The following is a 27,394-nucleotide window of genomic DNA, read 5'->3' as shown; positions in this document are numbered from 1 at the left end:
CTGCCTTGGAGTATGGGCCCTGCGAGCCCAGGAAGAAACTCCACCCTGGACCCCTCATGGGATGGCAACCTAGGGGTTTCTGATTGGCTTTGGGCCCCTGGTGTTTGTCCCTTGCCGTGTTCCCGGTGGTCCCTGACCTTGAACTCCACCCTGATTCTCCAAACCCATCTCCCTGCCTCTGTTCGGGGCTGTCTCTGGATCTGAGTTTGTTCCTCTGCTGAATAAATGTTTTCCTGAGCATAATCCCGTCTTGTTGGTGTCCCATGCCAGTTCCTGGTAACTATAGCCTCCCTGGACATGAACCTGCGGCCCTGGAATGCAAAACCCTGCAAAATTAAGACCCTCCCCAGACCTCCAAAATCCCAAAATTCCCTAAAATTCACCCAAAACTCCCCAAATTCCCTTAATTTCCCTAAAATGCTCTTTTTGTCCCCCTCCGCTGCCTCTGCAGATGGTGTCTTGGGGACAACTCCAGGAATTTGGAGGGGGTCTCTCATCCTCTGCCACCCCCCAAACACCCAGCACTTTTGTGAAAAAAAATCGCAACAATCCCTTGGATTCAAGGGGGTGTTCCCCCATTTTTTATGCATTTTTGGGGGGTTCCCCTCTAACTTTTCAGGGTTTTTTGCCATTTTTTGGTGGTTTTGGCATTTTTCAAAGTAAGCTTTTTTGGGGGGGTTCCCCCAATTTTTTGGAGGTGGGTGCCTCAATTTTTTTCTGGGGGTTCACCCCCTCCCCCAATATTTCCTCCATTCCCCTCCCCACAAATTGGGGTAAGAGAGTCTTTTTTTTCTTTTTTTTATTTTTTTTTCTTTTTTTCTTTTTTATTTTTACCTTTCCCCCCGCCTTTTTTTTTTTCCTCTTTTTATTTATTTGCACTTAATTTTGAGGGGCAGGAATTTTGGAGAGGGGTCACCTGGGGTGACACGAAAAGTTGGGGAGACCCTCTTCTCACAAAAAATAGGAAAAATCCCAGGAATTCTGGTGGTTTTGCCCCCGCCCAAGGTGTGAAAAACGTGAAAAAATTTATGTTTTCAGATTTTTGGTGATTTTGGGGGAGAGGGTTGCAATTTTGGGGGGATTTTGGGGAAGGGTTGCTGTTTTTTGGGGGGGTGTCCAAAAAGGTATTGGAGTGGAATCGAGGAATTTGGTGGTTTGGGGGAAAATTTGGGGTTTTGGGGGAAAACTTTGAAGCTCCTGGGAGGAATTTCGGGGTTTTAGGGCAGGAATTTTAGGATTTTTTTCTAACATTTGGGTGTTTGGGGGGAAATTTGGGGTTTTGGGGAGAACTTCGGGGTTTTTAGGGGGAGGATTTGGGGTTTGGGGTAAAAAAATTGGGGTTTTGGAGTGGAAAATTTGGTGGGATTAGGGGGAAAATTTTGGGGGGAGAATTTGAGTCTTGTGAGGATTTGGGACTTTTGAGAGAGTATGGGGGTTTGGGGGGCATTTGGAAGGAATTTTTTGATTTTTTTGGGGAGGAATTTGGTAGTTTTGGGGGGAAAAGTCAGGGGTCCTGGCAGAGTTCTGATTTTGGGGAGTGTCATGGGGTAGCTTTACCTTTAAGACAGCTTGGAGGGAGAGGAAGTTGAAGCTGCTGGTGGCTGATGGGAGTTTTTCTTCCTGACCAATTATCGGTCATTTCCAAGAATTGACAGCAGATCTGACCATTAAAAAGTGAATTCAACTTGTAAACACCCCCTTAAGAAGTACAGACAGAATTCTCTTGCTCTCTTTGGTTTCCGTCTTCTGACAAGGTAGCAAGGCTCTGTCTTGGCCTTCCCCCCACCCTCTCCAGGCCGACAAGGCCGCGGGGTGGAGGGGGGGAGGGGGAAGAGAAGCAGCGCTGGTCAGCCGAGCTTGGTTTTCAGTTTTTGCTGCCAGACTGAAACTTAACACCATGAACTCTTGCAGTTTTCTTAAAGCTTTTAATTCTTTTACTACCTGGATAAACATACAGATTACTTTTTCTCAGAAAGACAGAGAGAGAGACAATCAACATAGAGGAGACATCATAGAACTACTAAAAACAGTGAAGAAAAGAGTTAAGTTTAAATAAGAAAGAGAGAATAAGGAGATGCTTTACAGCTGAAATATTTTTCTGTTAAAGCTATGGAGATGGACAATAATAGTATTAAAAGACTCTTTTAATTTATGATAAGAGTATTAGGAGGAATGAAATATTCAAAGTGTAACTTTTGAGCAGAAGAGAGAGAGAGTACTTGTGATACTGTGAGTTGCTGGAATTGAGTTGAGTGAAGATTTTGAAGCTTTGGGGGGTAAAGAGAAAACTGTTTTCTAGGAAGGCTCACAGAGACAAATGAAGAAGACTTCTGCCTTTGAATAACTTATCTTTAAAAATAAGATTCCTAAACTCTGTGACTCATACACAACTCGGAGATGTGAAATGAGAGGAGAAGATCTAATGACAGATTTCCGGGCAGCTGGAATTAGAGAAATAGAAAACTATGATGAAAAATAGTTTTCTCGTGAGAAACTCCGTAAGCTAACAGAAAGAGACTTCTGTTTCTCTACAAAGACTGATGAAAGACTGTAGCAAGAATTAAGACTGTTTTTAACCACCAGAATCCTAAAGTTATTTGTCTCTATGTTGTCATGTGTACAGAGAAATAGTTAAGATGTAGAAGATAAGGAGGTTTTCTGACAGTTTATTCTGGTAATCTTATTCTTGTAGTTTGTTAATAAACTGTCTTTATTTCTTTTAAGTCTTAAGCCTGTTTTGCTCTTGTTCTAATCCATATCTCACAACAAAAAATAAGTAGTTTTTTTAGTTACTGGTTTAAAACCACGACACCTAGCTTGAAACCTTTAATTAAAACAATATAATCATATTGTCATGGAGTTAACTTTACCTTTAAGGGAGTTGGAGTTGCTGGGAACTGCCTGGAGTCTTTTCTCCTGACCAATTATCGGTCATTGCTGAGAATTGACAGCAGTTTACGCCATTGAAAAGTGGGATCAACTTGTGAACCCTACCTTAAAGTGTAAAACCAGAGCTCTCTTGGTTCTCTTTGTTTCCTGGCTGTGAAGGGTGGCAGAGCTCCAGGCCTCCCCTTCCCTGCCCAGGCCATGCGGCCGGGCGGGGCTGGGGCCGGGGCCAGCCGCGTGTCCCGGCCGGCAGATGGCGGGGGGCCTGCGGAAGGTTTTCCTCGGGCCCGGGCCGGGCCGAACCGATCTCTGGCTCAGCTGCAGGTTTTGCTGTAACTAAATTCACTGGAAAATGCCGAGAGAAGAAAGAGAGAGGCCCTGGACTTGCAGCGGGCTGGAGCGGCGACTACACTCTCCAGAGCAGCCATGAGGAACTTTCCATCACAGACGGCTCCAGCTCCTGTTCGGCAGAGATCACCAAACCACCTACAAAAAGCCTGGGCAAGATTTTAACTCTTTCATTACCCAGATGAGACTTGCGGATTAATCTTTTTATCCAGAGAGAGAGAGAGAGAGTGATCAACATGAAAAGAGACTTTATAAACTACCACTGACAGGAAAGAAAAGAAGCTTCAGAAAAGGTAGAGAATTAAGAAGATGCTTTAATTAAGCTGAAATATCTTTCTGTTAAAACTATGGAGATGGACAGTTCTGAAAAGAACTCCTTTAATTCATGATACAGAATCTAGAGAGGAATAAAGTGTTCAAATTGTAAATTTGAGTAAAAAGTAGAGTAATTGTGGTAAAGGAAAGTGCTGGGAGATTTGAAGCCTTGAGAGGCAATGAGAAAACTGTTTTCTAGTGAAGCTCACAGAAACAGATGAAGAAGACTTTTTGCCTTTGAATAACTTATCCTTAAAAATGCTACCCCTAGACTCATGGCCCATACAAACCTCAGAGTGATGTGAAAATGGGAGGAGTGGGCTCGAATAATAGCAGCTCTGGGCAGCTAACATTAGGGCAATGGAAAACTATAACAAAAATAATTTTCTTCTGAGAATCTCCATAAATTAACAGGAAGAAACTTCTGTTTCTCTACAAAGACTGGTGAAAAGACTGTAGCAAGAATTGGGACTGTTTTAACCATCAAAGTTCCAAAGTTTTTGTCTCTGTTGTCATGTGAACAAGGAAATAGTGAGTAGATAGGGGATGAAAAGGTTTTCTGGAAGTTTATTCTGGTGTGCTTATTATTGTAGTTTGTCAATAAACTTTCCTTTTTCCTTTAAAGTTTTAGGCCTGTTTTGCTCTTGTTCTAATCCATATCTCACAGCAAGAAATAAGTAATTTTCTCAGTTATTGGTTTAAAACCACGACATCTCTTCAAAGTCTTTCAAATTCCAGAAACATTCCACAAAATCTCCACAAATTTGTACACAAACTATGAAAAATCTTTCAAAATGATTCAAGTCTAGTCAAAATCCAACAAAATTCCAGAAACATCCCAACAAACTCCCTAAATCTTCTCAAAACCCCACTAAATTCCAGAAACATCCCACAAAAACTTTACAAATTTCCACACATCCTAGAAAAATCCCTCAAAATTCTTCAAGTCTCCTCAAAATCTCACTAAATTCCAGAACATTCCACAACATTCCAAAAAAATCGCACAACATTCCAGAAACCTCCCAGAAAATTCTTTACATTTTCGCAAAACTCCACCAAATTCCAGAAACATCCCACAAAATCTCCTCCAATTAGCACGCAATCTAAGAAAAATACCTCAAAATCCTTCATGTCTCTTCAAAGTCTACCAAATTCCAGAAATTTCCCACAAAATCTCCTCCAATTTGCATGCAATCTAAGAAAAATTATTCAAAATTCTTCATGTCTCCTCAAAGTCCTTCAAAATTACAGAAATATCCCACAAAATTCCACGAACATCCCAACACACTCCTTAAACCTTCTCAAAACAACACCAAATTTCAGTAACATCTCACAAAATTCTAGAAAAATCTTGTCAAAACCCCACCAAATTCCAGAAACTTCCCAAAAAAGCTTACAAATTTCCTCACATCCTAGAAAAATCACTCAAAATTCATCAAGTCTCCTCAAAATCTCACTAAATTCCAGAACATTCCACATTTCAAAAAAATTGCACAACATTCCAGAAACCTCCACAAAATTCTTTATATTTTCACAAAACTCCACCAAATTTCAAAAACATCCCACAAAATCTCCACAAATTTCCACACAATCTAAGAAAAATACCTCAAAATTCTTCATGTCTCCTCAAAGTATTAAAATTCCACATACATCCCACACAATTGACTAAATCTTCTCAAAACACTACCAAATTCCAGAAACATCCCACAAAATTCCACAAAAATTTCAAGATTCCAAAAACGCCCCACAGAATTCCACAAACATCCCAACAAACTCACTAAATCTTCTCAAAACCCTACCAAATTCCAGAAACATCCAACAAAAATCTCCACAAATTACCACACAATCTAAGAAAAATCCTCAAAATCCTTCATGTCTCCTCAAAGTCTTTCGAAATTCCACAAACATCCCACACAATTCCCTAAATCCTCTCAAAGCCCTGCCAAATTCCAGTAACATCCCACAAAAACTCTTCCAATTTCCAAAAATTCCGCAAACATCCCACAAATATCCAGAAAAATCTTTTAAAAACCCTACCAAACTCCAGCAATATCCTGCAAAATCCCACAAAAATCCCACAATTTCCAAAAACATCCCACAAAATTACAGAAAAATCTTCTCAAAACTCTACCAAATTCCAGAAATATCCCACAAAATCTTGACAAATTTCCACACAATCTAAAAAAATCCCTCAAAATTCTTCATGTCTCCACAAAGTCTTTCGAAATTCCACAAACATCCCACACAATTCCACAAACATCCCAACAAACTCCTTAAACCTTCTCAAAGCCCTACCAAATTCCAGAAATATCTCACAAAATTCTAGAAAAATCTTCTCAAAACCCCACCAAATTCCAGAAACATGCCACAAAAATCACCAAAAATTTCCACAAAATTCTACAAACATCCTGCAAAATTCCAGAAAAATCTCCCCCAAAACCCTACCAAATTCCAGAAAAATCTCACAAAAACTTTTCCAATTTCCACTCATCCTAGAAAAATCCCTCAAAATTCTTCAAGTCTCTTTAAAATCTTACCAAATTCCAGAACATTCCACAACATTCCAAAAAAATCGCGCAACCTTCCAGAAACCTCCTACAAAATTGTTTACAATTTCACAAAACCCTACCAAATTCCAGAAACTTCCCACTAAACCTCCACCAATTTGCACACAATCTAAGAAAAATCTTTCAAAATTCTTCAAGTCTAGTCAAAATCCCACAAAATTCCAGAAACATCCCAAAAAATTCTACAAACATCCCAACAAACTCCCTAAGTCTTCTCAAAATGCTACCAAATTCCAGAAATATCCACAAAATCTTTACAAATTACCACACAATCTAAGAAAAATACCTCAAAATTCTTCATGTCTCCTCAAAGTCTTTTGAAATTCCACAAACATCCCACACAATTCCACAAACATCCCAACAAACTCCTTAAACCTTCTCAAAGCCCTACCAAATTCCAGAAACATCTCACACAATTCTCGAAAAATCTTCTCAAAACCCCACCAAATTCCAGAAACTTCCCACAAAATCTTTACAAATTTCCACACATCCTAGAAAATTCCCTCAAAATTCTTCAAGTCTTCTCAAAATCTCACTAAATTCCAGAACATTTCACAACATTTCAAAAAAATCGCACAACATTCCAGAAACCTCCCACAAAATTCTTCACATTTTCGCAAAACTCCACCAAATTCCAGAAACATCCCACAAAATCTCCACAAATTTCCACACAATATAAGCAAAATACCTCAAAATTCTTCATGTCTCCTCAAAGTCTTTCGAAATTCCACAAACATCCCACACAATTCCCTAAATCTTCTCAAAACCCTTCCAAATTTTAGAAACATCCCACAAAAACTCTTCCTATTTCCAAAAATTCCACAAACATCCCACAAAATTCCAGAAAAATCTTTTCAAAACCCTACCAAATTCCAGAAACATCCCACAAATGTCGCTCCGATTGGGAACGGCTTGAAGGAACGACCATGGACTCTCATGGGAGTCACAACACGAGAATTCCTAGTTTATTGCTTCAGCCCTGTCTTATAGACAGATACGTGGAAAAGTACAGAAAGGAAACTCTTATTGGTTAACAAAGTACTACACCACCATCATTGGTCAGGGGCACTTGCCCCCCCTGACTGTCTCCTGCAAGGAGAAACAACAGGTTGCAAAACAACACCTGCAAGGCTGTTTAGTATCTCTGAGAATTGTTTTAATTCCTTCTCATGAATTTCCCAGGCTAGGCTTCAGTCAGGCCTGAGAGCTATGTGGCTTGTAATAACTACAGGCACTCTGGTTCAGATTTAGCATCCATAATTCACCTTTTTCGCTTAGGGAAAAAAAAATAAAAATGTACTGTGTTTGTAATTTTCTGTTGGGCCCTTCAGAAAAGGAACAAACACGGCACAAGAGGTTTCTTTTACTAGAAATTGGAATGGATGCTGATTTAGAATTAATTTAGAATTTTGGTTTATGTTTTGGTATTTAGGATTTGTTCTCCTTGCAAGGATTTGATGGTTGAGTCTAATATTTCTAATTCAGTGAATTAATACACACACTATACAAAACTATATACAACACTGTTAGTCTGTTCGAATTGACAGTCTAACATGTCAATAGAGTAGTTTGAAAGAATACCAAAGTGATAAAAACAATGCACAATGCAATTGATATGCAATTTGATCCCCTCTTCTTATCCCGCTTTTTTTTTTTTTTTTTTTTTTTTTTTTTTCAAATACAATTGAGGGATTTTTGAGGGATTTATAAAGTTTTCATGGTTGCTGTTATTGTTCATCGGGTTTGAACAGTAGTTCATGAATTTCAGGAAGGTTTAGGGAATTTGAAGTTACCATCTCTTCACGGCTGTTTGTCAGTTCTGTAAACACAAAATTTAAAAAAATACAAAATGAATGAGTAAATTTGGGTCCCGCAGGACGCTGGCACGGTTCAGGCCGCTGGAGTTGACAGACTTCGTCGAGGCATCTCCTCGGGTCGATGCAGAAGGTCCTGGTGGAGTGGCCCGCCGCTGTCTTTCTCTCCCCCCGCCACCTTTATGGGTGCGGGGGGGCCGCTGCTAGAGTTCAGATCGGGAGCGCAGCACGGCAAGCGCTCTCTTTCCCTCCCGCACCTCCCTGCTGGAGTGCGGGGGGACCGTGAGGGCGAGCCGTCCCGCGCACGCGCGGGGAGAGCGAGGTCGCCGGCCCCCCCCACCTGCGCTTTCTCGCCGGTGTTTCGGACGCGCGGGGGGGGCGATCCTTGCCACGGGCCTGGCCCCGGCCCCAGATTTGGGTTTGAGTTCGGGTTTTTCGGGGTTTTCGCGGCCGGCGGCGGCGGGCAGGCACAGGGGGAAAGCAAAGCTGCTGCTTTTCTTCTCCCCGCCGCTCCTCCGCCCGCGGTCGGCCGGCGGCCGGCCGGACCCCGGCTGGTGGCGGCGGGCAGGCGCAGGGGGAACGCGGTTGCTGTTTCCCTTCCTCCCGCCGCTCCTCTGCCGGGGGGAGCCGCGTGCCCCGCCGCGTTGGTACACGGGGGGTTTGCTTGGGCAGGCCCGCCCCCTCCCTCGGTGGCGGCGGCCCGCCGTGTTTCGGAGCTGCGCTCGGACTCCTCGGTGGCGGTGGCCCGCGCGCCGGGCGCGGGGGAGCCGAGCGCCGACTCTCTCCCCCTCTCCTGCCGCGCTGACGAGCTGCAGCGGGGATGTCTGCGCTTTTGTTCGCGGCACAGAAGGAAGAAGCTCGGAGAGCACGGAGGCGCTGGAGAAAGCAGGTTCTGCGGCGGCCGGCGGTGGCGCTTTTGGCGCCGGCGGAGGCTCTGCGGGTGGCACGGGCGGAGGCGGGCAGTCTCCCGTTGGCAAAGCCCGTGCACCCAGCTCCGCGGATGGCGGCCGCTCAAACCTCTCTGGAGAGGGAGATCTCTGGGCTGCGGGTTGCTCTCGCTCGCCGCTAAAGTCCTCTGAGGGTCTGGGCAGAGCTAAAAGAGCACTATGCAGCTCATCCACGGTTTCATCTCCCGGTCCCTTATCTTGTACAAAGGAGGCATTCCCGGCCTCTAAGTTTTTCCTCCCGGTTTCACTGTCCTCAGACTGGCTCCGTTTCAGCGCTTTAAAAAGCACTCCCCAGGTGGCTGCTAGGCTACACACGCTGATATCTCCGTTCATGAATTTTGACCGTAAATGGTGCTCTATCGACAGCCAAAGTTCGAGATTAAAGGCATTGTCCATAGTTATATTAAAACCTTGCTCTTTAACCCACTGGAATAAAGCACGCATGGCATCTTCAGAAACACTGAGTCCCATGCGGGGCAGGGCATCCTGCCATGCAAGGTAGGCCAGCTGTTCATCAGCTGAAGTGCAGTTCCTCATTATGAGGACTTTATCTTGGCGGCTCTGCGGATGCTATTATGCACACGCTAACGGCTCAGACCCGGGGATTTTGAGCTCTGCTTCGCCAAGATATGCCGTTCCAAACCCACTCACCGGCAGGCTCTACTATCCCGTTGGTTTCCAGAACCAGCTTCCTCTTGGAAAGCCTGGGAGAATTCCACTTACCCCTCTAGGAGGAAGGGCTGGCTTTTTCCCGCTCGCTGCTTACCCTCAGGGGATTAGCAGATCACGTCGGTTGCCTTCTGACCTCGGGGGTCGGCTGCAGTTTATCTTGGGTTACCGGACCTCAGGGGTCGGTGTACCATCACGTCGGGGTCACCAGATGTCGCTCCGATTGGGAACGGCTTGAAGGAACGACCATGGACTCTCATGGGAGTCACAACACGAGAATTCCTAGTTTATTGCTTCAGCCCTGTCTTATAGACAGATACGTGGAAAAGTACAGAAAGGAAACTCTTATTGGTTAACAAAGTACTACACCACCATCATTGGTCAGGGGCACTTGCCCCCCCTGACTGTCTCCTGCAAGGAGAAACAACAGGTTGCAAAACAACACCTGCAAGGCTGTTTAGTATCTCTGAGAATTGTTTTAATTCCTTCTCATGAATTTCCCAGGCTAGGCTTCAGTCAGGCCTGAGAGCTATGTGGCTTGTAATAACTACAGGCACTCTGGTTCAGATTTAGCATCCATACACAAAATCTTGACAAATTTCCACACAATCAAAAAAAACCCCTCAAAATTCTTCATGTCTCCTCAAAGTCTTTCAAATTCCAGAAACATCCCACAAAATCTCCAAAAATTTCCACACAATTTAAGAAAAATACTTCAAAATGCTTCATGTCTCCTCAAAGTCAAAAACCTTAAAAATTTCCACACATCATCGAAAAATCCCTCAAAATTCTTCAAGTCTCTTTAAAATCTTACCAAATTCCAAAACATTCTACAACATTCCAAAAAAATCGCGCAACCTTCCAGAAATCTCATACAAAATTCTTTACATTTTCACAAAACCCTACCAAATTGCAGAAACTTCCCACTAAACCTCCACCAATTTGCAAGCAATCTAAGAAAAATCTTTCAAAATTCGTCAAGTCTAGCAAAATCCCACAAAATTCCAGAAACATCCCACCAAATTCCAGAAAAATCACACAAAATTCCACATACATCCCAACAAACTCCCTAAATCTTCTCAAAACCCTACCAAATTCCAGAAACTTTGCACAAAACCTCCTCCATTTTGCACACAAGCTAAGAAAAATACCTCAAAATGCTTCACGTCTCTTCAGTCTACCAAATTCCAGAAACATCCCACAAAATCTCCTCCAATTTGCAAGCGATCTAAAAAAATCTTTCAAAATTCTTCAAGTCTAGTCAAAATCCCAAAAAATTCCACAAACATCCCAACAAACTCCCTAAGTCTTATCAAAACCCTACCAAATTCCAGAAACATCTCACAAAATTCTAGAAAAATCTTCTCAAAACCCTACCAAATTCCAGAAACTTCCCACAAAAACATTCCAAATTTCCACACATCCTAGAAAATTCCCTCAAAATTCTTCAAGTCTCCTCAAAATCTCACCAAATTCCAGAACATTCCACAACATTTCAAAGAAATCGCACAACATTCCAGAAACCTCCCACAAAATTCTTTACATTTTCACAAAACTCCACCAAATCCCAGAAACATCCCACAAAAACTTTTCCAATTTCCACACAATCTAAGAAAAATACCTCAAAATTCTTCATGTCTCCTCAAAGTCTTACAAATTCCACAAACATCCCACACAATTCCACAAACATCCCAACAAACTCCTTAAACCTTCTCAAAGCCCTACCAAATTCCAGAAACATCTCACAGAATCTTGACAAATTTCCACACAATCTAAAAAAAAACCTCAAAATTCTTCATGTCTCCTCAAAGTCTTTCAAATTCCAGAAACATCCAACAAAATCTCCAAACATTTGCACACAATCTAAGAAAACCCTTTCAAAATTCTTCAAGTCCAGTCAAAATCCCACAAAATTCCAAAAACATCCAACCAAATTCCAGAAAAATCACACAAAATTCCACATACATCCCATCAAACTCCCTAAATCTTCTCAAAACCCTACCAAATTCCAGAAACATCCCACAAAAATCTCCACAAATTTCCACACAATCTATGAAAATACTTCAAAATCCTTCATGTCTCCTCAAAGTCTTCCAAATTCCAGAAATATCCCACACAATTCCTTAAATCTTTTCAAAATCCCCACCAAATTCCAGAAACATCCCACAAAAATTTCCACAATATTCTACAAACATCCCGCAAAATTCCAGAAAAATCTTTTCAAAACGCTACCAAATTCCAGAAAAATCCTGCAAAATCCCTCAAAATTCCCACCAAATTCCAAAAACATTCCACGGAATTCCACAAACATCCCAACACACTCCCTAAATCGTCACTAAACTCTACCAAATTCCAGAAACATCCCACAAAATCTACAAAAATTTCCACAAAATTCCACTAACATCCCACAAAATTCCAGAAAAATCTTCTCAAAACCCTACGAAATTCCAGAAATATCCAACAAAATCTTGACAAATTTCCTCACAATAGAAAAAAAACCCTCAAAATTCTTCATGACTCCTCAAAATCTTTCAAATTCCAGAAACATCCCACAAAATCTCCACAAATTTCCACACAATCTAAGAAAAATACCTCAAAATTCTTCATGTCTCCTCCAAGTCTTTCGAAATTCCACAAACATCCCACACAATTCCCTAAATCTTCTCAAAACCCTACCAAATTCCAGAAACATCCCACAAAATCTCTTCCAATTTCCACAAAATTCCACAAACATCCCAAAAAATTCCAGAAAAATCTTCTCAAAACCCTACCAAATTTCAGAAATATCCCCCAATATCTTGACAAATTTCCACACAATCTAAAAAAAACCCCTCAAAATTCTTCAGGACTCCTCAAAGTCTTTCAAATTCCAGAAACATCCCACAAAATCTCAAAATCCCTCAAAAGTCCAGAAACATCTCACCAAATTCCACAAAAATCCCACAAAATTCCAGAAACATCCCAAAAAATTCCACAAACATCCCAGCAAAATCCCTAAGTCTTATCAAATCCCTACCCAATTCCAGAAACCTCCCACAAAATCTTTTATGTTTTTGGAAAACTTTCTCAAATTCCAGAAACACCCCACAAAATCTTTACAAATTTCCACACATTCTAGAAAATTCCCTCAAAATTCTTCAAGTCTCCTCAAAATCTCACCAAATTCCAGAACATTCCACAACATTTCAAAAAAATTGCACAACATTCCAGAAACCTCCCACAAAATTCTTTACATTTTCGCAAAACTCCATCAAATTCCAGAAACATCCCACAAAATCTCCACAAATTTCCACACAATCTAAGAAAAATGCCTTAAAATTCCTCATATCTCCTCAAAGTCTTTCGAAATTCCACAAACATCCCACACAATTCCCTAAATCTTCTCAAAACCCTTCCAAATTCCAGAAACATCCCACAAAAACTCTTCCTATTTCCACAAAATTCCACAAACATCCCACAAAATTCCAGAAAAATCTTCTCAAAACCCTACCAAATTCCAAAAACATCCCATGGAATTCCACAAACATCCAAAAAAACTGACTAAATCTTATCAAAACCTTACCAAATTCCAGAAACATCCCACAAAAATCTCCAAAAATTTCCACAAAATTCTACAAACATCCCACAAAATTCCAGAAAAATCTTTTCACAACCCTACCAAATTCCAGAAACATCTTGTAAAATCCCTCAAAAATCCCACCAAATTCCAAAAACATTCCACGGAATTCCACAAACATTTCAACACATTCCCTAAATCTTCTCAAAACCTTCCAAATTCCAGAAACATCCCACAAAATCTACAAAAATTTCCACAAAGGTCCAGAAACATCCCACAAAATTCCAGAAAAATCCTCTTAAAACGCTACCAAATTCCAGAAATATCCCACAAAAACTTGAGAAATTTCCACAAAATCTAAAAAAACCCACAAAATTCTTCATGACTCCTCAAAGTCTTACAAATTCCAGAAACAACCCACAAAATATCCAAAAATTTCCACACAATCTAAGAAAAATACCTCTAAATGCTTCATGTCTCCTCAAAGTCCCACAAAATTCCAGAAACATCCCACCAAATTCCACAAAAATCCCACAAAATTCCACAAACATCCCACAAAATTCCACAAACATCCCAACAAACTCCATAAATCTTCTCAAAACCCTACCAAATTCCAGAAAAATCCCACGAAAACTTTTCCAATTTCCACAAAATTCAACAAACATTCTATAAATTCCAGAAAAATCCCACAAAATTCCACAAACATCCCAACAAACTCCCTAACTCTTATCAAAACCCTACCAAATTCCAGAAATATCCCACAAAATCTTTACAAATTACCACACAATCTAAGAAAAATACATCAAAATTCTTCAAGTCTTCTCAAAACCCTACCAAATTCCAGAAACCTCCCACAAAATCCTTTACATTTTTGCAAAACTTTCTCAAATTCCAGAAACACCCCACAAAATCTTTACAAATTTCCACACATCCTAGAAAATTCCCTCAAAATTCTTCAAGTCTCCTCAAAATCACACCAAATTCCAGAACATTCCACAAGTTTTCAAAAAAATCGCACAACATTCCAGAAACCTCCCACAAAATTCTTTACATTTTTGCAAAACTCCATCAAATTCCAGAAACATCCCACAAAATCTCCACAAATTTCCACACAATCTAAGAAAAATACCTCAAAATTCTTCATGTCTCCTCAAAGTCTTTTGAAATTCCACAAACATCCCACAAAATTCCACAAACGTCCCACAAAATTCCAGAAAAATCTTTTCAAAACCCTACCAAATTCCAGAAACATCCCACAAAATCTCTTCCAATTTCCACAAAATTCCACAAACATCCCACAAAATTCCAGAAAAATCTTCTCAAAACCCTACCAAATTCCAGAAATATCCTGCAAAATCCCTCAAAAATCCCACCGAATTCCAAAAACATTCCATGGAATTCCAAAAACATCCCAACCAACTCCATAAATCTTCTCAAAACCCTACCAAATTCCAGAAACATCCCACAACAATCTCCAAAAATTTCCACAAAATTCTACGAAAATTGCACAAAATTCCAGAAAAATCTTCTCAAAACCCTACCAAATTCCAGAAATAACCCACAAAAACTTGACAAATTTCCACAAAATCTAAAAAAAACCCTCAAAATGCTTCATGTCTCCTCAAAGTCCTTTAAAATTCCACAAACATCCCAACCAACTCCCTAAATCTTCTCAAAACTTTCCAAATTCCAGAAACATCACACCAAATCTACAAAAATTTCCACAAAATTCCACAAACATCCCACAAAATTCCACAAACATCCCAACAAACTCCATAAATCTTCTCAAAACCCTACCAAATTCCAGAAACATCCCACAAAAACTTTTCCAATTTCCACAAAATTCCACAAACATTCCACAAAATTCCAGAAAAATCCCACAAAATTCCACAAACATCCTCACAAACGCCCTAAGTCTTATCAAAACCCCACCAAATTCCAGAAATATCCCACAAAATCTTTACAAATTACCACACAATCTAAGAAAAATACCTCAAAATTCTTCATGTCTTCTCAAAACCCTACCAAATTCCAGAAACCTCCCACAAAATCCTTTACAATTTTGCAAAACTTTCTCAAATTCCAGAAATATCCCACAAAATCTTTACAAATTACCACACAATCGAAGAAAAATACCTCAAAATTCTTCATGTCTTCTCAAAACCCTACGAAATTCCAGAAACTCCCCACAAAATCTTTACAAATTTCCACATATCCTAGAAAAACCCTCAAAATTCTTCAAGCCTTCTCAAAATCTCACCAAATTCCAGAACATTCCACGACATTTCAAAGAAATCGCACAACATTCCAGAAACCTCCCAGAAAATTCTTTACATTTTCACAAAACTCCACCAAATTCCAGAAACATCCCACAAAATCTCCACAAATTTCCGCACAATATAAGCAAAATACCTCAAAATTCTTCATGTCTCCTCAAAGTCTTTCGAAATTCCACAAACATCCGACACAATTCCCTAAATCTTTTCAAAACCCTTCCAAATTCCAGAAACATCCAACAAAAACTCTTCCAATTTCAACAAAATTCCACAAACATCGCACAAAATTCCAGAAAAATCTTTTCACAACCCTACCAAATTCCAGAAACATCTTGCAAAATCCCTCAAAAATCCCACCAAATCCCAAAAACATTCCGCGGAATTCCACAAACATCCCAACACACTCCCTAAATCTTCTCAAAACCCTACCAAATTCCAGAAACATCCAACAAAAACTTTTCCAATTTCCACAAAATTCCACAAATATTCCACAAAATTCCAGAAAAATCCCACAAAATTCCACATACATCCCAACAAACTCCCTAATTCTTATCAAAACCCTACCAAATTCCAGAAATATCCCACTAAATCTTTACAAATTACCACACAATCGAAGAAAAATACCTCAAAATTCTTCATGTCTTCTCAAAACCCTACCCAATTCCAGAAACCTCCCACAAAATCCTTTACATTTTTGCAAAACTTTCTCAAATTCCAGAAACACCCCACAAAATCTTTACAAATTTCCACATATCCTAGAAAAACACTCAAAATTCTTCAAGCCTTCTCAAAATCTCACCAAATTCCAGAACATTCCACGACATTTCAAAGAAATCGCACAACATTCCAGAAACCTCCCACAAAATTCTTTACATTTTCACAAAACTCCACCAAATTCCAGAAACATCCCACAAAATCTCCACAAACATCCCAACAAACTCCCTAAATCTTCTCAAAACCCTACCAAATTCCAGAAACATCCCACAAAAACTTTTCCAATTTCCACAAAATTCCACAAACACTCCACCAAATTCCAGAAAAATCCCACAAAATTCCACAAACATCCCAACAAACTCCCTAAGTCTTCTCAAAACCCCACCGAATTCCAGAAATATCCCACTAAATCTTTACAAATTACCACACAATCTAAGAAAAATACCTCAAAATTCTTCATGTCTCTTCAAAGTCCTTCAAAATTCTAGAAAAATCCCACAAAATTCCATGAACATCCCAACAAACTCCTTAAATCTTCTCAAAACCCCATCCAATTCCAGAAACTTCCCACAAAAACTTTACAAATTTCCACACATCCTAGAAAAATCCCTCAAAATTTTTCAAGTCTTCTCAAAATCTCACCAAATTCCAGAACATTCCACAACATTTCAAAAAAACTGCACATTCCAGAAACCTCCTACAAAATTCTTTACGTTTTCACAAAACTCCACCAAATTCCAGAAACATCCCACAAAATCTCCACAAATTTCCATACAATCTAAGAAAAATATTTCAAAATTCTTCAAGTCTAGTCAAAATTCCTCAAAATTCCAGGAACATCCCAGAAAATTCCAGAAAAATCCCACAAAATTCCACAAACATCCCAACAAAATCTCAAAATCTTCTCAAAGCCCTACCATTTTCCAAAACCATCCCACAAAATCTTTACGGATTTCCACAAAATCGAAGAAAAATCCCTCAGAATTTTTCAAGTCTCCTCAGTATCCCACAAAATTCCACAAAAATCCCACAAAATTCCAGAAACATCCCACAGAATTCCACAATTATTACACAAAATTCCACAAATATCTCCGAATATTCCAGTAAAATCTGATTAAATTGTTAGCGTTCAGGAACACACATAACCACAAATGATTATATGCGGGTGCTTTATTAAGAGATCTGGGTGTCAGGGGTACACATACCCAAATCTCTCTCATCTTGGTTTTGGGTTGAACATATTTTCATAGTCTAGCATTATATAACTCACATATTAATTATTAACCTTACATTGTTCTATTGTATGCATTGTTTTTACCCAAGCATGGATTTCTCCTGATCCACCCCAGCCCCCTAACATTGTTCCTCACGTTCTTTAAACAATAATTACAGATAATCACATCTAACAATTGTATCATGACAATCGACTGATTACACAGGTGCAATTTTGACCCGATTTTTAGCAAGTACAAGGCCTAACATTTCCCAGCGCCAACTTTTCCAAGGCCTTTCCAAACCTAACTAACTTTATAAGTCCCCAAATTTTCTAACATTTTGAGACCTTTTACTATCACTTACAGGACTTGTGTGCTCCAGACCCCTCACCAGCCTTGTTGCCCTTCTCTGGACACGCTCCAGCCCATCCATGACCTTCCTAAATAAATTGGGGGCCCAGAACTGGACACAGCACTCGAGGTGCTGCCCAACCAGTGCAGAGTAGAGGGGAGGAATCCCTGCCCTGCTCCTGCTGGCCACACTGTTCCTGATCCAGGCCAGGAGCCATTGGCCTTCTTGGCCACCTGGGCACACTGCTGGCTCATGCCCAGCCTGCTGTCCATCAGTGCCCCAGCTCCCTTTCTGCCTGGCTGCTGTCCAGCCACTCTGTCCCCAGCCTGTAGCACTGCAGGGGTTGTTGGGGCCAAAGTGCACGACCCGACACTTGGACTTGTTAAACCTCACCTTGTTGGGTTTGGGCCCTGGATCCAGCCTGTCCAGCTGCCTGTGCAGAGCCCTTCTACCCTGCAGCACATCAACACTCCCAGCCAAGCTGGTGTCACCACGGTTCCATGGGGCCCTAGAGTGTCACAATGGTCTCCAGGATTCCATGAAGCCTCCCAGCAATCCAGTTTTGGATCATACTGAGAGTGACTGGACTCATACGGGGAGTATCTGAGAATGACTGGGAACATACCATGCACATCATCCCCCATACTGGGGGTGACTGGGAGCAACTGGGAGCATGCTGGGAGCCAAAGGCATCATACTGGGACTGACTGGGTTGATCTAGTCAGAGGCAAATGGGACCATCCTGGGAGTGCTGCCATGTGACAAGGATCATACTGGAGCTTACTGGACTCATACTGGTGTTGAAAGGGAACAGCTGGGATCTCTGAACACCAAAGGTTTTTTTCCTGCCCACTGAAGAAGGAGCTTCCCAGTGTCCATGTGTGAGGGGACCTTCACCTGAACCAGATGCTGTTAGGAGAAAAAGCTGCCTCTGCTGGCAAATCCCACACAACAAGTCAATGCCAAGAGAGAGCATTTTACTTTCACAACTTCCCTCCTGGAGTCATAGTCCTTTTGAATCACACAGCAAGCAAGAGAACAGCACAAAATATAAGGCTGTGTCCAGTTTTTGTCTGGGTGAGCAAACAGAGGGAGCGCCAGGGTCCGCTGCCACAGACTCTCCTCTTGGGGAACAGAACCCCCCAAGGCTCCATTCCAATGCTGTGCACACCCTGCTGGCTACAAACAACCCCTTTTTTAAGAAGTTGTTGGCAGGAGCTCTCCCAAATAAATGGCATCTTAATGGCAATTTTCATTCAAAATCACCTCCGTTCCAAAGGATGAACAGAAAGCCCACAGCAATCCCAAAGGCACATATGGTGCACCTGGGGAAATCCTCAACTTCAGGGCCCAGTGGGTTAAAAAATACCCATAAGAAGCCACAGAGTCCAGAGTGCAAAACTGCAACAACCACTTGCTGGATCATTTTGGCTGTGCTGCACATGTCTGCAGACTCTCTGTCCCCCTGCAAGGACAGAAGGACACCCATCAGGGGCTGGGCTGGCTGCTGAGAATGCCTCGGGCAGGACGATCCTCAGGCAATGAGCAGGTGCCCAGAGCCGCTCTGACACTGAGGCCTCTGTGCCCCACAGCAACGGGAACACCACAAGGACACGGCAACGTTCCTGTGACATCACAGCAGCAGCTCCCCCAAAAATTGTTTGCAAGGTTCTCCTGGGTCACCAAGGAGCACAAAGGATCCTCAGAGGGCACAACCTATTGCTCAAAGGATCCAAGAAGAGCTCAGAAAATGCAGCAAATGAGGACACCCCACAGCCCAGCCTGAACACTGAGAACGAACAAAGAAGTGACCAAACCAAAGGAAATACAACTTTTGGTCACTGATGCTTCTGACTATAACCAGCAAGGCTTGTTCCATCTGGGATCTTTGTTCTAGTTCTAGAAACAAGCAACGTTCTCTGCTGTAACTGTACATTCCATCACCAGCTAGAGATCCTCATTGACGAGGTCACCCAGCATCCCTGAGGCCACAGCAGGGAGTGCTCCTGGCATCTGGTACAGCACTGTGGCTTTCCTGGGATCCTTCTGGTGCCTGTGGCTGAGAGGAGTGGGGTGGATGGAACCAGGACAGGTCACAGATCAGCAGCCCCACTGCAAGCAGTGCTTTCTCCTGCTGTGTTGGGACCGTGGGGTGACTGATATTGGGACTCCTCTGGCTTTGGCTCCTGCAGACCACACAGTGGCTCAGACACTGGCCTGATGGAAGGGGTCTCATGGAAACCCGGCACAGGCATTTCTCTTTGGAGAGGGGGTTCTGCAGGGAGAAGGGAGAACAAGAGACGTTCCTGTCTCCTGAGATTCCCCCTCCTCTTTCAGCAGCCATACCACAGTCCATCAGTGCCAGAGTTCATAGGATCACTTCCATGCCAGGGAGCACAAGGCACTCAAAACTGAGCCCTGCCGGAGCCCAGCCCTGCCTGCCCATTTGGAGGGTGTGGGGGAATGGAATTTCAGCAGGAGCTGACCCACAATGATACTTTGCCACTTGTGGGTTTCTCACAGCCTTAGAAGGAGTTTGAGATCTCTGTCTCCAAAACCCGCTCACCCTTCAAGTGCACACACACGCCTGGCGGCAATTCAGGGTCCCTGGAGTGGTGGCTGCTAATCTTGGAAACAGGAGCTGTTGTCTTTTCCAATGGCCTTAACTCCCTTCTAGCTATTAGAAAGTGGGTGAGTAAAGGAAATGACCCTGGAGGAAGGGGACCAGAACCTTGGAAAAAGATGAAACATCTTTTGTCTGAATTACAAATTAAATTGCTTTCATTTATTTCTTTAGTACTACTCTATTACTACAAACAAAAACATGTTTCTGAGCTGACTGTTGGGATTCGGGGCTTTATTTCTTGGTCTTGTTGTTGTTATTATTATTTTTTAGAGTTACTTTTCATTGTCAAGACTTTTAAATCTTAGACATAAATAACAAATGCTGGATGTCACACACTGGGAAAATTCCCTTGTTTTTCCCACCAGAATTAAACTGGACACTCAACTCCAAGTTGCCAGTGGATTCTAAAGACGGAAAATCCTGTTAATGCTGGGTTTGGTGTGGTTTGGAGCGGGGGAAGGGTCTCATCCCCTCCCAGAGGCGCCCCAAGCCCGCTCTGCTGCCACGTCTGCACTCGCGGCCCCTCACGGCGGCCCTGCCCTGGGGACATGGTGGGACCCCCTCCTGCCAGGGCTGAGGCTCCTCATGGCCCCTCACAGCCCCTCATTGCCCCACAGAACCTCTCATGGCCCCATAAAACCTCTCATGGCCTCTCATGGTCCCTCATGGCCTCTCAAAGCCCTTCATGGCCCCTCATTTTTCCTCACGGCCCCTCTCAGCTCCAGGCGCGCGGCTCCTCCCAAAGGAGAAGGGGTCGGGCCCTGCTCTTTCTCCTTTTATTTCGGTCCCTTCATAGCGATGAGTAAACAAAGGCTGAATGGAGCCTTTCCCCAGCGTTTCCCTCGGGGTTCATTGCAGGCTGAAGCTCTGTGCTGGCGCTGGCCCGAGCACCAACATCCCTGCAGCCCCCAAGGCCTTTGCTGTCCCCCCGTGTCCATTCCCTGTCCCCGAGTCCCGCCCGGCTCTGGCAGCAGCAGCAGCCGCAGCGCAGCGGGCGCCGGCCCGGCCCGGCCGGGGCTCCCGGCCACGAGCAGCAGCAGCGCCGGCCCTTCCCACCTGCTCCTGCCTCGGCTTGCCAGGGCTTTTCCCAGGGCAATTCTGGACTACAGCAACAATCCCCCACAAACAGCCCTGATTCCTCAGGCCCGCCTCTGCTGCCCTCAGCCAGCCCTCAGAGGAAGAAAGGATCGGGTTCCAGCGCTGTTTTCAGCGCTGTTTTACTCACCCTGAGGTGACAGCAGGAGGCTGTTGGTGCCTTGGCCTTGGCAATTGTAGATCCCGGCTGCTCTTGCCCCTCTTCTGCTTGCCACTTGAATTTTAGCAGTACAGCTGCAATTGCCTCTTTCAATCAGTGCTACCCACTGTGCTTTTCTGACAGGGAACTCGGACTGCTTGTTAAAAAGGCCTCATGAGTAGTAGATCTCCAAATGCTCCCAACTCCCTGAGCACAAAATCAAAGAGAATTGAAGCCACACAGGTCACATTTGCAGTGATCAAACACAGCCCTGTTGCTGCTGCTGCTGCTGAAATAGAATCAACTGACACAGGCCATCACAGAAATTGCCTTTACAGTGGCAAATAAAATGAAAAAATCGACTAGGAGAAAAAAAACCCAGAACTCCCCAACTCACTTCACTGTTTCTACCGAGCAGCAGAAGAAAAAGGAACAGGGCACCTTTCAGGCAGTTCCACAAGCTCAGGGTTCTCATTTCATGGGGAATCTGAGATGCAATTGGCCTTTTTAAAAGGATAAAACAAAGGGAATGAATTGGAAATTATTAGGAAAAAATGTACCTTCTTATATACAAAGTTCACCAAGTCATTCCCTGCATTTCTCCTTTTCACATTCTTTCTGTCATCCAGAGAGGTCCAGCTTATCATGTTCTGATGCTTATCATCAACTGATTGTGCTCTTGATTTCTCCCAGTGCAAGAGATGTAGAATCATCTAAACTGAACAAAGTCTCTCTGTCAGCCCATTTTCATGTTCCAGATCACTTTCAAGGTGTCCATGGGGGATTTGGAATGATCAGCTCTCCACTTCTGGCTGCACACCCTGGAGATTCTTTCTCCACATTCAGCCAGGCTTGTATTCCCTAACAATTCCCGGTACCTCATCATGTTTTCTTTGGGTAGAAGAGTAACAGTGGAAACCTTACCAATGGCACAACTCCCCAGTGCACAAGGAAAAGAAAGAACAAGTTTCAAGTGCTTCAAATATTTGTTCTGCTTTGCTGCAAGAGTTGTGCTGCAGTCACTTACAGTGTGGGAAGCCAAGAGAAGCTGCAGCTGGGGGCATATCTTGTGATAGGAGCTGCGCCTTGTTCTCCAGAACAGGTTTTTGGAAAGAACAGATGGGACTGTGGAGAAGATTCTGGGAAAATTGAAACAACTTTCTTATGAAATGAAAATCAAATCAAAAGAAACAACCAATATGTTTTTCTCTATTTTTCTCTATTTATTTTTATGTTCCCCTTTTCCATCTTGCACTTTCTCCATCCCATTCATTCCAAATGGATCTCACCTCTAAGATCTGAGACTTGGCAAGTTTTAGACACTGTAAAATACCATGAGCTATACCCAGTTTGCCTTGCCCTGTTTTCCTTGGAAAGCAATGCTGGAGACACAAGTGCAGCGCTTGGGTCGGGTACAAATTCTGCATTCAGGGAATGTGCTCAGATGGTGCCTGACCCTCAGCAGGGACAAGGCACAGCAGCAGCCAAAGGCATTCCTGTGCCCCTGTGCAGGAGTCAAGACTCTGGCTCTTGGCTCAACACGGCAAAGTTCCCGTGTTTGGCCAGGCTCAGGGGCTGCCCGGGGAGTGCGGGGCTCGGGCCGGGGCCGAGCGGGCAACGGACAAACGGACACGGGGACAAACGGTCCCGGTGCTTCAGTTGCAGCGGCGGCAGCAGCGGCAGCAGCAGCAGCGGCGGCAGCAGCAGCAGTGGAAGCAGCGAAAGCAGCCAATTTATCACTTTTCCGTCTCTCCCTTTCCCACTGTCCCACATTCCCTCCGGGTCTCCCTTTTCCTGCGTCCCCCCCTCTTCCAGGTTCCCTCTCCCCGTACCCGCCCGGGCCATGCCCCCGGGCCGCCCCCGGACCCGCCCACGGGCCCAGGCGGGGCTGCCCCGGCCCCGTCCCCGTCCCCGGCCGTCCCGCCGTGGTCTCGCCTCCGCTGGGTTCTGGCTGTGCTGGCGCTGGCGCTGCTGGGCGGGCATCATTGCCTGGGGCTGGGGCGGAATTGCTGCCCTTTGGCTCCGCCTCGCCCGATCCCGGCCCCGGCCCCGACGCAGGCTCCGGTCCCGACCCCGGCCCCGGCCCCGGCCCCGGCCCCGGCTCCTCCCGGGGCCCGCGGAGGACACAGGCGGCGCGGCCGCTGCCGCCGCCTCCGCTGCGGCTTCCCCGGCCGGAGCTCCGCCGCTCAGCAGCGCGGCCGCTGGCCCCGAGCCGCCGCTGCCGCGTTCCAATGAGGGAACGCCTGCGGATGCCCGGCCCGGCGAGCTCGGGGAGCGCTCGGGGGCCGTTTCTGTCCCCGGGCCGAGCGCTGATGGCCGCGACTCGCCCCCAGGGAAGGCGCAGGAGGCCCTGCAGCAGCGCTACGAGCTGGGCCCGCTGCTGGGGCGCGGCGGCTTCGGCAGCGTCTTCGCGGCCACGCGACTCTCGGACGGCGCCCCGGTGAGCGGTGGGCAGAGGAGGAGGAGGAGGAGGGGGCGGAGGAGATGGCGGGGGCGCGGCGGGGCGGGCAGCGAGCTCAAGCCTTTGCTGCTCCTTGCTCGCAGGTGGCCATCAAATGTGTGCCGCGGGATCGCGTCCGGCTCTGGGGCGAGCTGGTGAGTGTGCGGGGCCAGCGGCAGAAGCCGGGGCGTGCCGGGCAGGGATGAGCCGGGGCCCGGCGGGGTGGGAGCCGCCGAGAGCCCTGCGGGGAGAGCGGGCGTGGGGTGAGCGAGGTGTGCAGAGCATCCCGGGCTGGCTGAGGGGTCCCAGAGCCCTGGCCCGGCCTCAGCCCCACTGACAGCACCGTGCTCCTCCCGCAGCCCGACGGCACCCGTGCTCCCATGGAGATTGTGCTGCTGGACAGGGTGTCCTCTGGCTGTGCTGCAGTCATTCAGCTGCTGGAGTGGCTTGAGCTCCCCGACAGCTTCGTGTTAGTGTTGGAGCGTCCACAGCGGTGCCAGGACCTCTCGCATTTGCTGGCGGAGCGGAGGTTCCTGCCAGAGGAGGAGGCTCGGGGGCTCTTTCGCCAGGTGCTGGAGGCCGTGCAGCACTGCAGCAGCTGCGGGGTCCTGCACAGGGACATAAAACCGGAGAACATCCTGCTCGACCTGGCCACAGGGCAGCTGAAATTGATCGACTTTGGCTGTGGCGCCTTCCTGCAAGACACAGCCTACACCCAGTTTGCAGGTGAGCCCTCGCAGGGGATGCTCCTGGCCATCTCATGGCCCAGCCTGGCTGTGGCACCAGGGATTTCCCGTGGTGCTGCCAGGATGGGATCAATGCTTGAGGCAAATTGATTTGGATGGGTGTGTGAGGGGGGCCAGCTCCCAGCCCTGCCAAGAGCCTTCAGCACCCACTGTGCCCTGGGCTGGGGCTGGGACAGCCAGCCTGACAAAAACCCCCATGGGGGTAGCAGAGGGCGGGGGTCTGACCCCATGCCCCAGAGAGTTTAGTGAGTCAGCGAGGAAGGGCTTGAACTCCTCTGCTCCCCACGTTTGCCTTGGCCTATTAACAATGTTTTGGAGGCCATGCAGGCAGGGAGGAGAGTGTGTTTTCTCTACCACGGGGTGGGTTTTTATTTGCTTGTCATGGTTGGGCCTCCCCAGTGCTTCTGCTGCCCTCTTCCAGCAGCAGTGGCTTCTTTTCCAACCCTGGGTTTGTAGCCAAGTGCCAGGTGCTGGCAAGAGGGCAGTGGGTCACCCCGTGTGCCGCTGGGGCAGCCCCCACATGCCCAGGGATGCTGGGGCCAGGCTCTGGGAGCAGCAGCATCCCCCTGATGAGCTCCATCTGTGTTCCACAGGAACCCTGTCCTACAGCCCACCAGAGTGGATCCGCCAGCAACGCTACCATGGCCAGGCAGCAACAATCTGGTCCCTGGGCCTCCTGCTCTACCAGCTGGTCATAGGGAAGCACCCATTCATGAGGGGCCAGCAGATCATCTGGGGGCGGATCTTGTTCCCACGACGGCTCTCCCAAGGTGAATCCTCATCTCTGGGCACAGGGGGAACACCAGGCTTGGGAGACAGCAGTGGGCTTATGAGCATCCTGCTCTGGCAGCTGCTGAGGAGGTGGCACATGTCCTGCTCTCCTGCAAACAGGGAATCCATGGGGAAGTTTAGGCCCAGCTCTGGGCACACCCAGCATGGCCTGGGCACTGGAAGGGGGCGGCAACTTCTCCAACTGACTGGTGATTCCTGGTTTCTCTCTTCAGAATGCCAAGATATTATTAAGAGGTGTTTGTCCATGCAACCCTCGGACAGGCCATCCTTAGAAGACCTTTTGCGCGATCCTTGGATGCAGGCTGTTCATCTGCCCTAGGAGATGGGAGAGATCCACATGCACAGTTGGATCCAGGGGCCTGGCAGGTAACAGCTCCACACATTTCTTGGCAATCAGTGGCAAAGCAAACCAGGCTGTTTTTGTCGTGCCTGTAGCTCTGAGCAGGGGTCATCAGAAGGGAACACACAGCTCTTGGGCTGGAGCTGAGCTGGACACCTGGTGTGGCAAGCACTGGTGGCCACCATTCCCCCTGCTTTTGCTTGTCTGCTTCACTGATGGCTGGGACCCTGGGCAGAGCACTGACAGCCTGGTCTGGCCCCTAGGCAAGGAGAAGGAGCCCCTGGAGAAGCTGTTACCAGCTGGGGCTGCTGCTGGAGACACCAAGGACAACCTCAAGGATGGCAATCTCTTCCTCCAGCTGGCCAGCTGAAGATGATGGATTTCAATTCTGGCATGTCTTCTTCAAAGACTCGCTCCACGCCCAATTTGCAGGTGAGTCCACAGCCAGGGGATGCTCCCAGATCTGGGCATGGCACAGCCTGGCCAGGCACCAAAGGTTCCCCCCTTGGCTGGGGTGGATGCAACCAATTCTTCAGTTGGCTGCCAAGCTGCTTTTTGTCTCTGGACAGCTGCTGAGGGGCTGGGTCTGCCGTGGCTGGCTGCAGGCTGGGCACATGGCCTGCCCTCCTGCTCTGCTCCCAAAGGCAGCAGTGATGGGCAGCTTTGGGCCCAGCTCTGAGCACGGCCAGCATGGCCTGGGCACTGCGGGTGGCTGGGACAAGGGGACAGGAGCCTTCAGCTGACGGGCGGTTTCTGGTTTCTCTCCTTGCAGCCGGGCTCTGCGGATGCTGAGGCTGCTCTGGGCTCTGCCAGGGCTCTGCTGGGCTCAGCCCCAGGCACAGCTGGGCTCACCCTGCCCTCCCATTGCTCTGACAGCTTTGCATCACACGAGCCCGTTCCCAGCACAGCGCCTGAGCTTTCTGCTTTTGCAGGTGAGTGAGACTCTCCTGCAGGCCAAGAGATTGCACTTAGGGACACACATCCAATTGGCAAGGACCCAAACTCTCCACAGTCCCAGCTGAATGCCTGCATCTGCACAGGATGTTTTCTGTGTCCCACTCTTCCTTTCTTTTTGGCTGGAATTGTGCAATTGCACTTTCTTCCTCCTCTAGAAGTGCCACTGCTGTGTTCCTGAGGCAGTGCAGTCTGGAGCTGATGGATGAAGAATCGCCCCTCTGCACTTCCAAACCAGAGCAAAAAGCTGTAAGTGGGACTTTGCATCTTTAAGAAACCCCTGAATGTTTGAAAGGGAATGTGCAGCTCATTCACAGGGTGAGAAGGAAGGGCACCTTCTAAAGGATTTGGGGTTTGACAGAGTTTAGATTCCCAGTGCTGCTTGGAGCTGGCAAGGCGCATAGCACTTTCTTCTTGCTTCACTCCAATTTCACCACAATTTAAAATAACAATATTGGAATCAAACTCCACAAACTTTTTCAAAAAGGTTCCTGAGGCCGGTAAGATGCATCATGCCATCAGCACATTTACAAAGTAAATAACTGAGTTTTATGTTTCAAAAGACCAATTACGCCTTAATTCAAAGTTAGAGAAGATTTTTCAC

The 27,394-nt window shown here is 45.7% G+C and overlaps 2 protein-coding genes across 2 annotated transcripts in view; one reads left to right on the top strand and one right to left on the bottom strand.

The window, feature by feature from the left end:
- The window catches only part of LOC111945665 (uncharacterized), an 80,623-nt gene that overhangs the window by 31,995 nt on the left and 21,234 nt on the right, over positions 1 to 27,394 (bottom strand). The window lies entirely within an intron of this gene.
- On the top strand, positions 8,751 to 25,862 carry LOC147646876 (serine/threonine-protein kinase pim-1-like). The gene is made up of 6 exons (XM_086872824.1): positions 8,751 to 8,903; positions 23,334 to 23,462; positions 23,755 to 23,958; positions 24,063 to 24,113; positions 24,318 to 24,684; positions 25,298 to 25,862. The coding sequence occupies exons 1-6, from the start codon at positions 8,751 to 8,753 to the stop codon at positions 25,813 to 25,815; spliced, it is 1,422 nt and encodes a 473-aa protein (XP_086728950.1). The 3' UTR covers positions 25,816 to 25,862.

The sequence above is a fragment of the Cyanistes caeruleus genome, unplaced genomic scaffold (genome assembly GCF_971803275.1).
Source record: "Cyanistes caeruleus unplaced genomic scaffold, bCyaCae1.hap1.1 HAP1_SCAFFOLD_76, whole genome shotgun sequence".
Classification (NCBI taxonomy): Eukaryota; Metazoa; Chordata; class Aves; order Passeriformes; family Paridae; genus Cyanistes; species Cyanistes caeruleus.
Note: the sequence above shows the minus strand (reverse complement) of the source record. Positions and strands in the feature narration are given on the sequence as shown.

Bases quoted from the DNA above. Each gene is read 5' to 3' on its own strand.
- LOC147646876 (XM_086872824.1), top strand. From the start codon at position 8,751: ATGTCTGCGCTTTTGTTCGCGGCACAGAAGGAAGAAGCTCGGAGAGCA. The intron at 24,114-24,317 runs GTGAGTGTGCGG...CTCCTCCCGCAG, and splicing joins TCCGGCTCTGGGGCGAGCTG to CCCGACGGCACCCGTGCTCC. The intron at 24,685-25,297 runs GTGAGCCCTCGC...TGTGTTCCACAG, and splicing joins AGCCTACACCCAGTTTGCAG to GAACCCTGTCCTACAGCCCA.